The sequence below is a fragment of the Manacus candei genome, unplaced genomic scaffold, assembly GCF_025592945.1.
Source record: "Manacus candei isolate 608988 ecotype Guabito, Panama unplaced genomic scaffold, ASM2559294v1 h1tg000018l, whole genome shotgun sequence".
Lineage (NCBI taxonomy): Eukaryota > Metazoa > Chordata > Aves > Passeriformes > Pipridae > Manacus > Manacus candei.
The window spans coordinates 5,905,619-5,920,739 of NW_026138066.1; the positions used below are offsets into that span (position 1 = coordinate 5,905,619).

Here is a 15,121-nt window from a genome sequence, read left to right on the forward strand (position 1 = left end):
TCATTTGGTTGAGAGAGTTATGACTTGTTCCCCTTACCACTCTCCTGCTAGAATAATCCAATAAAGTTGGAAAACTTTCACAAACACTAGCTATCAGAGCCAGAAAAATACTCTGGGACTAAAACAAGAGGAAAATTTCATATTACCTGTTCCCAGGTTTGAGAGTATCACCACTACCACATGGGTGCAAGGAAGTTTAACTCCCAACATGTATTTTATGGTTTATTCAATACACAGAATTCCTCAGTAGACTTACATTGCTGATTTCTTTTGTCCCCAGCATTTTTGAGAGGCAAACATACAGGACAGTCATGTCTTGTACAATTCTTCCAGTGCGAGATGATTTGTCGGGAAGACGCGCAATGTGCCACTGAGAAAGAGAGGGAATGAAAAACTTTTAGAAACTACTGCCAGTATCTCCTCACGGTCAACACAAACTGGGTAGGGAGCAACATTTTCTCTCAGAGCACACATCTGTATCAACACAAGTCAGTAAAGTATTACTTGAAATAGTTCAGCACTACTAGCTCTGAAAATGTAGTTAGATTTTTTCAAGTACTATTGGCTCAACTAAAGCTTACTTAAAAGCCCAGTGTGATACACCCAAGATTATGCCCCCTTGGCTTAAAGGGTAATGCCATATAGCTCAGGCATCAGACAGACTGTACCACACAACTGAAATGTCAGCAGTTGGCACAATCCGGATGAGCCTAGGCTACCAAAAAGGTAGCCTACATTTTAGTTAGCTACTAGAACAGAGAGGTTGCCAGTGCCAGAAACAGCCAAATTCATGGCTAGTTATTGTTCAAGATTCATCTCTTCAGCTGAAGGGAGGCAGGTAGATTCCTACTTGCAGATCCTGCCTTCAAAAGGGGACAGGTAAGTCAACAAAATTCTACTTCCCAAGCCACCCATTAGTTCATCTCTTTCTAGGAGCCCTTTTCCTTCTTCAAATGTTGAACCCATCCATATAACCACTCCTCCACTTACCCTGGCAAGATTTGCCAGCCTGACAGTGTGTCATGTGGTTCAAGACATTCTTCATGGTTCGGCAGTGAGGGAGGTTGCACTGTCGCACCTCCCCGTTGGCCTGTTCTCGACGCTGACACTTGTGAGCGTGTAAGAGGAGAACTAGTTGCTGCTGAATGAGCTTGCGTTTTTCTGGATCTGCTGTTGGCGCTCCAGACCCCATTCCTTGAGAAGCTGCTGGCCCCATCCCAGCTTGCTGAACCTGGGGAGCCTGCTGCTGGCCCTGGAGAAGGTGAAGAAGAAATTCCCAGAAGTAAATTTATTTTTGAAAATAATTTAGTAAGCAAACAGCAAAGCAAGAAAGAGTCCGAGAAGCAACAACTACATTCTATGATTAAGGAAATAGCCCACCTATCTGTAGTTCTGGAAGACTCATTAAATATATGCCTTAGCAACAGTGCTGGCAATTCTCTTGCCAGCCACAATTTCCTTCCCATATCGCTTCTATTAGTCCTAGCCCTGGCCTTATCAACGGCCAGCAGAACTTTGCATGTGCTCACAGGTTAATTTGCAGTGCTAGAACAACCAGAAAATATTAACAGCACTATGATCTCAAATCTCCTCCTCGTTTTGGAGGCTAAAAAGTTGCACCCACAATTATTGCATTAATGGAAGAAAGCACATTTTAGAGTGAATTGTTTTCTCTATTGCAGTACAAGGTGTCTTGATTTGACTCTTCCTAGAAAAGGAGAATGAAAGGGAAGTCCTGGGAACCTTTTAACCTTTTTCCATTGTCAAACTCACACACAGGCATTCAAAACCAGCATCTCCTAGTCTCTGCTAGAGGTGAAGCACAACCTCATGATAATACACACCACAGAACTAACGTCAGCTATGGTAACATCTGGTATGCCTTCTCTGCTTCTGTTTATTTCTTTAGTACTCTTTGTATTTCTTCCAGGTGACATTTGAGGAGTATTCAGCAAAGAAGAACAGCTCAGGGACTCTATGTTGCTTGTACCATTTCAGTTCAACAGACTTCAACTTCCAACATTCTTCCTAGAGGTTTTAGAGGATGTTTCGGGAGATGTCCAGATTTTTAGATGTCATCAACCTGTACTCCTAAACCCCAGTTCTCCTGTAGCTCTTAAGTACTAGTATTAACCTTTCATTCTACAGGGAGACTTCACCAAGTAGTCAGGTCCTCAGGGTTTGTGTATGTTCCAATATGACCATGACTGTCTTGTTTGCAGCCTGTTGTTCTAGACAACAGCTGAGATAGCAGCAACTTTTCATTCCTAGATTCAGCTGGGTACCAGTTCAGCTTCAAGTTATATGCTCTGCACTGAACACAAACCTGACAGCTGGGGTTCTGAACAGGTTTTGGCTGCTTTTTTATTGGTTCATACAGCCAAGTGGTTTGCTAGGCTTCCAATGTTTCATGCTCAACTTAAAGAAACACTAAATAAACCTCATAGGATTGAGCTCTTTTTAGTTTAAAGGTACTAAAGTTAACTGGAAATGGTTTTTCAGCAACAGTTACTAAGATAAAGAGACTGACCCTCCCAGGGGGTGTGTGGGAATGAAATCTGAAGCAAGGAGAAACACAAGCTATATTCAGAAATATGAATTTTTTCCTAAATTAAAAAAAAAAATACATAGGGGTGGGAAAACCCACAGGACATGTTGCATGTCATACCCCTAACCAATTTAAGCTCTGAAAATAATGAGGCATCAGTGTTAAGCTCAAGCTAGGGAATCCAGTGTTAAGACATGTGGTGAGGCACTGGCATTTATAAGCTTGGGCCATCCACTTTTCCCACCACTCTTACTTCCCCCTTTCTTTAAGTCCTGATGCAATAAGAGTGTGGAGGGAAAAGGGGAAGGCATCAGGGCTACTACAGTTGCCAGGAAACCTCCAGGACTGTTGTGTGTGTTCATGTAATTCACAACAAGAAAAAACACGAGTGGGGTCTCCAAGCCCTATCATAGGGAATACCTGTCTGAGAAGAGACACTCCTCTCTCCCGAAAGTATCAGTGAGTACAACCAGGAAAAAATCCTGCAGACAGAGCTACTCTGAGGAGAAGGGTTACAATAGAGCAACCATAAAAGGGATGGGAGAGGAGAGCAGAGGTGTCCAAACAAAGTTCACTTCAGTTAAGGAGCTCCATTCCATTTTCCCTGTTAGCAGGGTTTGAAGGGCCAAGAGTGGAGATGTAGCTTATCAACACAGAAAGCATAACTCAGTCCTCTCCTTCATATCAGTCTTCTTATGAGTTGAAGCAAGTGCACCCTGTGGGGATTCAGAGCACATACTCACACTGGGTATGGCAGCTGCAAAAAACACAACATGGCAAGGCCAGAGCGTGTTGCTCCCCTTTGATCTACTGCAATGTTTTCTGGAGACACTTTTCATTCTACTTACCAAGTTAGGCATTCCTGCCCCAGGAACTTGCTTCTTGTCCATTGGAAACTGTGGTAAGCTATTCTGCAGTCCAGCTTTATTCTGCATCTGAGGCCCAAGTCCACTGGCTCCAATCTGCTGCCCAGTATTTTGACTATATGGCTGGCCATATGGACTGGGATTGCTCATCATTCCCATCTAGAAATTAAAATGGTAAGACAGCTTAAGTTCACAATGTAAAAGGCAAATTAATACTTCAGAGCAAGAGTGATCATAACCAGGAACGAGCTGCAAAGCAATATAGATCCACATGCTTCCCTTGCTTCTTCATGTTCATGTATTTACTCATCACATAACATTAACAGAAAGTTCCTATAAATACGACAAAGCCAACTTACCAACCTTTGAGGTCAGACTGGACAAAATTGGCCTGATTATTTCTTTAGAAAATATTTGGTTCAACAGATTTCTTATTTCAGCTTTCTGAAACACAAATTTGTACCATGGACTACATGACCCAAGTCTGGAAGCTTTCTCCTCTCTACACTTGTGCAGACTCCAAATGGAGACAAATACCATATTCGTTCATATCAGCAGAGTTTATCCCAAAAACATCCTACCCAGCTGCTAGCACTCCCACAGCTCCTCTCCAGATAGCCATAACAATGCATGCCTGCATTATCGGTACACAAACATTTTCAATTTAAGAATACACCATAGTCACAGGTTAGCACCTCACACAGCCACAGTAGCTAGTTTGCAGTGAGTAGTACTAGAGGTCAAAGGAGATGATAGGCAGGAACTCCGCAAACAAAACAAATCTACTGAACCATTCATTCACAGGGGAAACAGATTCATGTTTCATACAAGCCATATGCATATTCAACAGTTTTAGCAAACTAGAATATACTATTTGTTGCCTTGGAATGCCATAGAACCTGAAGGAAAATGAGCAATCTTACCAATTAAGTTGTTTGTCCTCTGACATTTTTTTCCATTCCTTGCATTCTTATGTATTTTTCATGGGAAATCTGGCTTTCTAGGACCAAAACAACTAGCCATAGAGGACCAGAAAAACTGGAGATTTTTGCTCAGATTACCAAGATCTTACCATTACTCAGGCAGGATCTTCAAGGAGACACAACTTCTAATAACAGAGGCACAAAAGTACTTTAAAGAGCTGTACTGTTTCAACTCACATTAGCATTTGACTACACAATGTCCAGTCTCCTTAATATCTTTTGGTTCAAAGCATTTTCCTGCATCCAAAAAAGTGCATAGTAGCTCCTATGGTAGGTTTGTTTCCAATTACTGCTACACTTATTCTCAAAGCATCCTCCCTTGCTTCTGCTCCTTACCACGCTTCTCCAACCCACATAGAGAAGTAACCAATATGCCCTGAGATTACCTGTGATTAGTTACACTTTCCTTTTTCAGGCTGTAACAACCTCCAATCTATCATAATAGCCTTCAGGTTGCAGTTACAAAATAAAGCAGGATCAAACTCAAGCTACAGGAGAAGGAATACAAAATTCACTATAGAACCTGCCACTTAGACATCTGATATGCACAAGTGAATTCACTTGAGGACAGCCCCCCTCCTCCACACATAAGCAATAACCATAATCACACAGCAGTAATTCATTAGAGAGCAATGAAAAGAATCTCTACACATGGCAGAAAAACAAACTATGCAATGATCAGGCAGAATTAAAAAGCCTTCCTTTACTCTGTCTTTTTCCTCTGCTGTGTCTCAACTGCAATGAACACACATATGATGACCAATGAAGCAGCTGCTGCCAAAAACAGAACAGGTAAGACTCAAACCCTCCCTTCCTCTCCCTCAGAAGATAAGATCTTATGTGCAAACTGAGCAGAAGGGAAAAAAGAAAAGTATAAGGAGTCAGCAAACACACTTTCAGAAATACTTCCCATCATCACTGTTGTCTCAAATTGAGCAACATGTTCAAGGCTTAGTGAGAATTATTTCCTTAAGAAAACAAGTCACGTTTTCCTGTAAGATAGCCTGATCCCTTTGGTTCCAGAAAGGGTTTTGAAAACAGGTACATCTCCAAACCCATAAATTTCTAAGCAAAGTTTTCAAGTTCATTAACAATGATAACTACCAAAGTCACCTGACAGCTGAGAGTATACTAAAGCATAGACTACACTGGCCATCACTATCACCAACCCCAATTTGACTTCTGTAACTTATGCTGCTATTTGTCTTTAAAAAAAACCCAAACCAAAACAAACAAAACCCCCCCCAAAAAACCAAAACCCAAACCAAACAACTCAGAATTGAAGGCTGAAGGTACATTTTCACACCTTGATGTCACAGAGAGAAATCAAGATGCCTAACTCAGACAACTTTAGATATCACACATTGATGCCAAAGGATTCAGAATAACTGTGGCCTGATGAGCCAACTCTGTCCTGACTGCAGGGGAAGGAACCAAACCTCAGCTTAGAAAAAGCTACGTCACTTTTGCTATCTCACCTAAAACAGTTTCCTAATGAAACTCAGGGATGAGGCTGCACCATGCCAATCAACACTTGTATTTGCAACAAAGCTGGATACAAATTTTATGTGAAGCACCTGACTTTTTCAAGTGTACTAATCAAGTTGCTGCAGCACAAAGATCTCTGATGTTTTCTCAAGCATAAGCCACTGGTACTGTCTGGGGTGCAAGACCAGCCCCCTCAAACAGGGCTGCCTCCATGGCAGAAGCACAGGGTTCCACTCTCCCTCCACCTTGCTGTATACCAAGGCACCTGGCAGTAGAACACTACATGCCCAGCTCAGCCCAGCTGCTTCTGACAGCAGTAATTTCAGCTTACAGGAGAGGCAAACACCAGAGAAGTCTAGGCCAGGTTGGAAGCCAAGCATGCCAAGCTGACTCCAAAAGCCATACATTCAAGCAACACCTAAGAAGGATGCTAAAAAACAAATGCCTCAACGTCTCCTGGAACAAATCAGCTGCCATTATTTGGTCCAGGTGAGACTGACACCTGTCATATCCAGAGAGGAACCTCAAAGCAATGGCCCCCAGTCCTGCCATCACAGACCCACTAACCTGAAACCAACCAACTGCACGCAACTCTAGACTGAGTCAAGAGAAGGGTCATTTGGGAGATTCTTCACCTGGCACAAGGTGACCTTGTGACCCTGCAGAAGAAGCAGGAGCATGCTCATGTCATTTGCTGTGACATGTTGAGAAACATGAATAAAAGAAAACTAACGGGAAGAAATGCATGGCCTCGTGACTACAGAAGGAAGATCAGTAGGAAACAACCAGAAAGACAGTTTCTCATCACATTAATGATCTGTTGGGAAGGGTAAATAAATAATCCAGTGCAGAAGAACCAGCCAAAGAAAGGTGGTGTTAGCGCCACTGTATCAGACAAGTACAAGGCTTCATCTGCAATACCATGCAAAAACAGAGATGGTTGAAATACAGTTACAAGTCAGAGAGTCCAACCTCTACTCACTCTTCCTGGCCACCATTTCCTTTCACTGCTTTTCCTATTACTCTTCATATCCATCTGAAGTTTTTCTTCCTCTCCTCACAGCTTCAACTTACTTTCATCACATATGCAAGAACTTTCACAAAAGGAAGAACAGACAGAAATCCAATTCACAGTAAAGAGGAAGAAAACAAGAAAGATCATAAAATATGATAATATGTGGCTAATAGAAGGCAAAGGTAATCTCAGATGGTTTTACCTCCTACATACACAATGGAAACAACCTGACTTTCCTGCCTCTCATGGAAGGAGGTCTCTCACCATGGATAACGTGAGTTCAGGAAACGTTCCCAAGCTCATGCAGTATCGGATAGATTGGGGGAGTATCTGAGCAGCCTTAAGAAGAATAACTACAAAAGTGGAGGAAATTCCCCAAGGTTTTGTTCTAATGCCATGGAACACATGTATCTTCAGTTCAGAAGATGGTCAAACATTTCAAGTGAAATACTCACATAGCAGAGGTAGCAGTAATGCCCTCACTAATCTGAACTTCCACTTCATTACTGGAGTAAAGGAAACATTTCTTGAATCAGTGGGAAGTGAGATCTAAGTGACCTGAGGGTCAGGTGAACTTTGTCACTTTGTGCTATGACATAAATGCATACATCAACTTATACACAAAATAACCTCCTCCCCTAATAAGAAGCTGGACAGTAAGATCCTAACTTGGCACTCTCAATAGAACCCAGTGGAACAATAAAATGAAGGTTTTGACTAGATATGATTCCAAATGAAGAATGGTTCAAAACAGGAAACATGATTTTTTTTTTTAGCAAATTCAAGCTCTATAATAAGTTATCTGCTTATATTTGAGTCAATCAAATCTGTAAATCTATCTAGTGAAACAAAAAGCCTGAAAAATGAATAGACACTGAAAGAATCCAAGCCTTACAAACAAATTCCAAAACACTATTTTAAGAGTAATAGGCATGTCTGTTGTCCTCTTAACTTGCTCAAAACCAGAGAAAACATATAAAACCACACAGAAAACAAAAAACTATTCAAGCAAAACTTGTTACAATTCCTTTCCTCTCCAAACTTGTAACACTTCCTTTCAGGGTAGACTTTCACAGGCATTTTTAAACTGGTACTGTCACCAGAGCAGGATTCACACCCTCCTCTGACTGGCAAGATCAACTCCTTTAAAAAATCCTCTCCCTAATTCAGAGATACTAGTTTTTCAATGGATAAATGTAAACTGGACACAAAAACCAATTCAAATTAAAACAACTTCTTTTAAAATGACCACATGAGTTTCAATTCAAGTCTGGATTAGTTCTTCAACACAGCCTGTCATCCAACTGGCACAGCAATGGCATCCAAAGGGACTGCTTACATCAGACATAAAACTACAGCATTAAACCACAGGATGTAAGGCATCAGATCATGACAGGACAAGTTTATATGTACAAATCAATCGTTTACATTGACATTTGGGATTTCAAGTCCTAAAAAGTAACGTGCACAACTAGTTGGGAAGCTGGGAAGCGCATGACTAAAACGCAAAGCAAGTGTTCCACTCCATTGCTAGTCAATGTTTTGGGAAGAGAGGAAGAAAACTGTTCAGTAACTCCCCAGGATAACAGAACAAAGTTGAAATGTAAGCAATTTTGCTTTCCAAATTAACTTGCCACTTGCAGCTCATCTTTACTGTTAGAAGAGCATAACATTCTCCCTTACAATCAGTTAACATGACAGAAACCTAAGCTATTCCTCCATCCAAACCATTGCACAAAACCCACCACTGTTTCGCTGAGAGAGAAGTCAGAGGCAACTCTCCCATCACCTGAAAGGGCTGACTTTGGCAAGCTAACATGGTGAAGTTGACAATCATTACCAAAGCATCTGGTCTGGTTTTTTCCCTCCTACTGAAGGAGAGCTTCTGGATAATGCACATTTTTTGCAGCAATGAAGCAAACCTACAGAAGTTATCACACAAACCCCCACATTAACAGCAACACAGTACTAAATTTACCAATTAGAAAAACTGGCTTTTAAAAACAACTTAAGGTCCTCTGTTTTCATCTACTTTTTGAAGATTTGTAGGTGGGAAAAACCAAAAAGCAGATGGGTGGAGAAATAAAATAAATGGTCAGACATTGCTGTTGTCAGACTTTGCTAACTCCACTGTATGAAGTGAAACACAGGCTCCCTGCCAACAACCAAACTGATTGAAGACATTCTGGAATTTCAGCCTCCATTTCAGACTGTTCTTTCTCATCTGGCAGTTTCAACTCCTTTACGAAGGCTGTACCCACCATACTTACACAAAAAGTCTCAGGACTTTTTTATCAGCAATTAAAGAATTCTTCAGTATTTTTAATCAGTCTGGGACTATGAACTAAAAACCAGAAGTTATCACGTATTTGGTTTGAATATTCCCCAAAGCATAAAGTGTTCTTACTTTAGATGTACAGCACATTTTGGAATTTAAGTAAGGGAGGAAGACAATTTTAGACTACATCAGCCAAAAGCTTGGTTTTATGTCCTTTCCTTACTTCTAGATAAATAAGTTTATTATACTGCATAACCCTACTCTGATAACTAAGAATTAAGAAGTTGCATTTCATCCAAACACCCACTATATCAATTTTTGACTTCTGAATACAGCTTTCTGAAGATCAAATTTATTTATTTTTTTTACAGCCAAGGAATAATGAATATTATATAATTCCAATACAAGAATACTTCTAAGTAGCTACACATTTCTTACCACCGTAAGCTGCATATAAATTTTCTACTATAGTAATCAAGCTTTGCAACAACTTTCCTATCAGGCAAAAATATCTGAAACAACGAGACCACAAAATCAACTCCTTACTGAACATATATGTAGAGATGCACACCAGAACTGTAGTTAGCAGCACATTGAGCTTAAGCAAACAGTTAAGATCAAAGAACTTCATAATTAACAAGACACCAAAGTTATTAATACACAGCGTAATTTAGGTCTCAAATACATTTACAGACTATGTTATTATCATGCCTAGCCCTCCAACTGGACTGATTTTAGGCATTCTAAGACAGATTTAGGTATTGCAGAGCACCTTAAAAAAAAACTCTCCCCTCTTTAGCCAAGAAACATAAAACACCCATCTAAAGTGAACTGAAACATTTAATATTTTCTAGGCTTTTGATCAAAACACTAAAAACTGGAGAATCAATACTCAAGTGGCTACTACTCTAAGACAGCTAATTGTGCATGACAAAAATTAAATTTAGGCACCTTTTTGTCATTTAAACCACTAGGGTCTTCTCTTGTCTTTTCAGTGACTCATGACAACTTTCTTCCGATCTCCTGAATTACAAAAGCACATTTATTTCCCTCTCCAGTATAAAAAGATTTTTTTTTCAGCTTTCTGGTTTGCTCTCCTATAGACAAAGCCATTGTGAATATTAAAACTAGAACTGAGTTGGATCAACAGTCTTAAGAACCTAACATTTGTCTTCAGGTGTTTACACAAGCATTCATTCTCCACCATTAACTCAAATACCTATTCCTTAACAAGGCCAATGTAAGTCTTGGCACATACAGTGAGTGCATCAGTCTATTCAAACCTGTATGTGCCTCTCAGCATATGCCACAGCATAAACACTCAGCTGATCTTGGACAACAGATACTTCCATTGACTGTCACACAGAAAAAAAAGCACCACAACATCCTGATAGATTCCCACGACACTCACAATACCAGCATCACATCAGATGGGAAAATACAGTTGTGGACAAAGCATAGAACAGAATAAAATACAATCAAGTTACTTTTCAATGTTGTTGATAATCTATACTGCCACAATAGGCTTTTTAATCTAGCCATAGTCTTGCTTGTTGTGCAAGATTCAATTCTCACTTCGTATGACTGTCACAAATTCCACTTTAGCAGCATATAAACTATTTACCCCATGATACAGGATTCTTAAAGAAAAAAAACAACCTATAGAACCCATACTGCAGAGGAATAAATTTTACAAAATAAAGTCAACAGTGATAAGGAAGGTAATAAAATTTAGCTCATCTTACCTTGTTCATGGCCCCAGGCTGTGGCCCTCTCAGTCCAGCCTGCCCTCCCATCTGTGGAGAGCCTTGTTGCAGTGTCTCAGCCAGCAAGTTACCGGCAGTCCCCATTCCCGGGTTTGGGTACGGCATATTGGGCCGCCCTCTGCCTGCTCCAATTGAACCGTTCATGACTTGCCCCTGCATCATCCCCTGTCCGTTGCCTGCTGCCAACATCCCAGGATTCATGCCAGCATTCATCCCTGTGTTCATTCCCATGCCAGGCTGGTTAACTGGACTGTTTACTGTTGGCATCATTCCTGCTGTGGATTGGGCAGAAGGACCCTGGTTTGGTCCGCTTGCACTCATCGCCATATTGGGAGAAGTCAACCCAGCCTGTGCCATGGGGCTTTTCACCATGCTGTTTAACATTCCCATTCCAGGACTATTTTGTTGGGTTTGACTGGCCATGCCCTGGCCAGGGCCACCAACCCCCATGTTCAGATTTGGGGAGCTACCAGCCCGTAGAAGTTCAGACAGCTGCTTGTGTTTAGAGGCAGCATCTTGTGCCAAGCCAAGGCTGGTCTGCAGCTGATTAATGTCACCACCATTGGTGAGTCCCAGTTCTGTGGAGCTGATCAGTTCATCTGGCAAGTCATGTTCCAGATCAAAGAGCGATCCAAAATCTGAAAAACAAAACCAATTGTATATGAGGTCAGAGCAAGTAATAGTGTCTTGAAGGAATATCTGTTCATTGGTTTCTATTTTTTAATTTCAAGTAACTAGCAAAACTCAACTTTTTATGTTTGAGTAAAATTCCCCTATCAGTCGTTATCGAAAACTATCCAGTTTGTCTGGATAAAAGTAATTTCTAAACTTTACAGAGTCTAAACTAGAGAAGACCATTCCACGTCACTCTCCTACAATTTGTGCCAAAGATCACTGGATATCAGACTATGCTCTCTCACCTTGGGAAATTTGTGAAGAGAGGAGTGAAAAAATTACATTAAAATCTCCATGCCTAAGTGGAGACTAGTGACAAGTGGTGTTCCTCAGGGATCAGTATCAGGGCTGGCACTATTTAAAGTCTTTGATGGCAACACAAACAGTGGGATCAGGTGCACCCTCAGCAAACTGGCTGACAATACCAAGCTGTGTGGTGCAGTTGACACGCTGGAGGGAAGGGATGCCATCCAGAGGGACCTTGAGAAATCTGAGAAGTAGGTCCATGGGAGCCTCATGAAGTTCAACAAGGCCATGAGCAAGTGCTGGACATGGGTCACGGCAATCCAAAGCACAAATACAGCCTGTGTGGAGAATGCCTTGAGAGCAGCCCTGAGGAGAAAGACTTGGGGTGTTGGTCTACTTTGCTCTCATGCAAGTCCATCTGGAGTACTACATCCAGGTCTGAGGCTCCCGATATAAGGAGGACGTGGATCCAGAGGAGGACCACGAAGATGATCAGAGAGCTGGAGCACCTCTCCTATGAAGACAGAGTTGGAGTTGTTCAGTCTGGAGAAAAGAAGGCTCCAGAAAGACCTTACAGCACCTTTCACTACCTAAAGGGGCTACACAAGAGCTGGAGAGGGACTTTTTACAAGGGCATGTAGTGATAGGACAAGGGGGAATGGCTTCAAACTGAGAGAGATTAGATGGAGGTTAGATATAGCAAGAAGTTCTTCACTGAGAGGGTGGGGAGGCACAGGAACAGGTTGCTCAGAAAAGCTGTGGATGCCCCACACCCCTGGAACTGTTCAAGGCCAGGTTGGATGGGGTTTTGAGCAATATGGTCTAGTGGAAGGTGTCCCTGCCCACGGCAGGAGGGTTGGAACAAGATGATCTTTAAGGCTGCTTCCAACCCAAACCATTCTGTCATTCTGTGAAAAGCTGAGGCACGACTAGGCTGTAAAACAATGTTTGGAATTTGAGAACACCTAAAAAGAGTAATTTTTTTGATCTTAACTATTGAAATATTTCAGCACCACTTTGCCAGAAAGGTCATTTCATGGATGCTCTGTCGGAGGTGTAGCACTGCATTTTCAAAAACTTCAATCTAAGCAATAACCTAAAATACTACTTATCTCAGCAACTGCATTTAAAAGGCCATGTCAATTGCAGTGAATTTCTGAGGGGCTGGCAAGATGGTTTGGTCCAAATATTAGCAGAAAAAGACTACAGCTGAACAGTAGTAAGTCAGAAAAGCTCACGAGCGTTACAAATTTGTTTAAAATGTTTCACACAATACCATACCCAAACTGCCAAACTCCTGTAGTAAGAGTCTCTACAACTTTCCAACTGTTATCACAGATAAGATCATGACGTTCAGAATTCTGAAAATATCATATAAGGTTGGCAAGAATGCAGGCATACCACAACTGAGATTTTATAACTCCATTTATATACTACATTGCTACAAAGCACCAGAGACAGAATGAAAGTTTCTACTAAAGAACTGTTTTAAACTATTAAAATCAGTTAGCCCATTCTTTATTAACATAAATCTTGTGCTAGAAGTTATGCTTTGCAAGGCACACTAAGGACTGATCTTTCATTTGCATGACTGGTATTTTTGAAGATTCAGAAGTGAAAGAACAATGAGGAGAATAAATATTTGTTCAAGTTCTTCCATTTAAAATTACTAATTTAGAGTTGTGTGTCAGTAGACTTATCTCAAAACACACTATACACACACACCACCCTGCTTCCCCCCCCCAAAAAAAAACCAAACAAAATCAAAGACAACATACAATGTTCAGTGTTAGGTTAAAAAGTAAATATTGATGAGTATGGGAAGAGTTACAGTGGAAAAGACCCTCAAATTAGAGATCAAGGAAATAGAGAAACCAATCAGAAAAAATGGTGATATCTTAACACAGCTTAAACAGGCATCTTAGGAAGTCTGTTAGGACACCATGAACAGGCAAATGTTGAAGCACTATATCCAGAAAACACTCTGGCTAATAACCTGACAAATAGCCCACGAGTGAGGAAAGAGCAGAAGATACAATCACGAGTCCACAAGTTAGTCTGTTGTCCTTAATGATGAACAAACAAAGCTGAAAACAAAAGTTGAGTGTCTGGAAAGAACAAGAGCCAGCACAAACCCTGTACCTACAATACAACCATCATGGCAGCAGACAGCCACCTCCCATCAGCACCCACACAGCTCAAAGGCCAGGTTTGTCACTGCTTGTAGCAGGGGAAAGAACTTCTGCTCTTGAAAAGACACAACTTCCAGGACAGGATGAGTCACCAAACCAAAAATCTTCACTTCACCTTTCCTGAGATCAGACCATTGTATATTAAATCCTTCACAAAACCACCTGGATAGTAATCAGTAAGTGTCTAAATATGAAGAACTAATTCATTTTTCAAACCACTGCATAGTATTTTCTCAGAAAGATCCATTTAGATGATTTCAGATATAACACTGCAAAGGGACAGGGCAATTCTTGTTCTGAGACAAAGATTCGCTCATCTTTATTCACAAAAAATAATAATCTGCTTTTCTGAAGACCTCACTCTTCTTGAAATTCTCCCTCTTCATAAATGAGAAGATAATTCCAGCTTTAAGGCTTACTAGCCATTACCAACTGGAGCATCCAGGTACAAGCTACCTGAGCTCCTTGGTAAGCTCCTGGTAAGCCTGTGACAGTCAGTGAACAGGAAGAAAAATGTCAAAAACACAAAATGGTTTTCTTTTTATTAATGTCTCAACACAACATATCACCAGTTACACTAAAAAAAACCCCTCAACCTGAATGGTTGTGAAATAATCCAAATTGGGTTAGTTCTTTACATCAAAAAAATTAATATGTTCTTTCCCTGTAAGACTAACTTGTTAGGACTTTTAATCTTAGAGAATATATGACAGAAGATTCATCATAAAAGAACAGTATCAGCTACAAGCCAAAACTATAAGTAGTTAAGTACCAAGAATGCAACATTCTGGTGTGAGTTTGCCCTTTTTAGAAGTCTTTTCCAAAAACAAAACTTCAAAGTCTTCTTTAGCCAGTAGATAAACAACAAAACTAGAATAAACTTTCAGTTGTCTGGTCAGCTATGAAAATTACATTTTTTAGTCAACTGCTGAGAGGCAGAAATTTTCAGATACAGGACTGAAACACAAACAGTCTCAAAAGACCATAAAGATCAATAAGACCTTGTGTACATCTAACAACAGTTGTGACCTATTTCAGTCTTTGAGGTTGAAGGGGTACCCTAA

The 15,121-nt window shown here is 40.7% G+C and overlaps 1 protein-coding gene across 1 annotated transcript in view; it reads right to left on the minus strand.

Annotated features, from left to right (window-relative positions):
- EP300 (E1A binding protein p300) overlaps nt 1-15,121 on the minus strand; it is a 60,032-nt gene that overhangs the window by 32,903 nt on the left and 12,008 nt on the right. The window contains exons 3-6 of the mRNA XM_051784180.1: nt 10,924-11,582; nt 3,397-3,573; nt 991-1,252; nt 257-370 (exon numbers count right to left, since the gene is read on the minus strand). Coding sequence (XP_051640140.1) covers nt 257-370; nt 991-1,252; nt 3,397-3,573; nt 10,924-11,582 — 1,212 coding nt within the window. The remainder of the gene's footprint in view (nt 1-256; nt 371-990; nt 1,253-3,396; nt 3,574-10,923; nt 11,583-15,121) is intronic.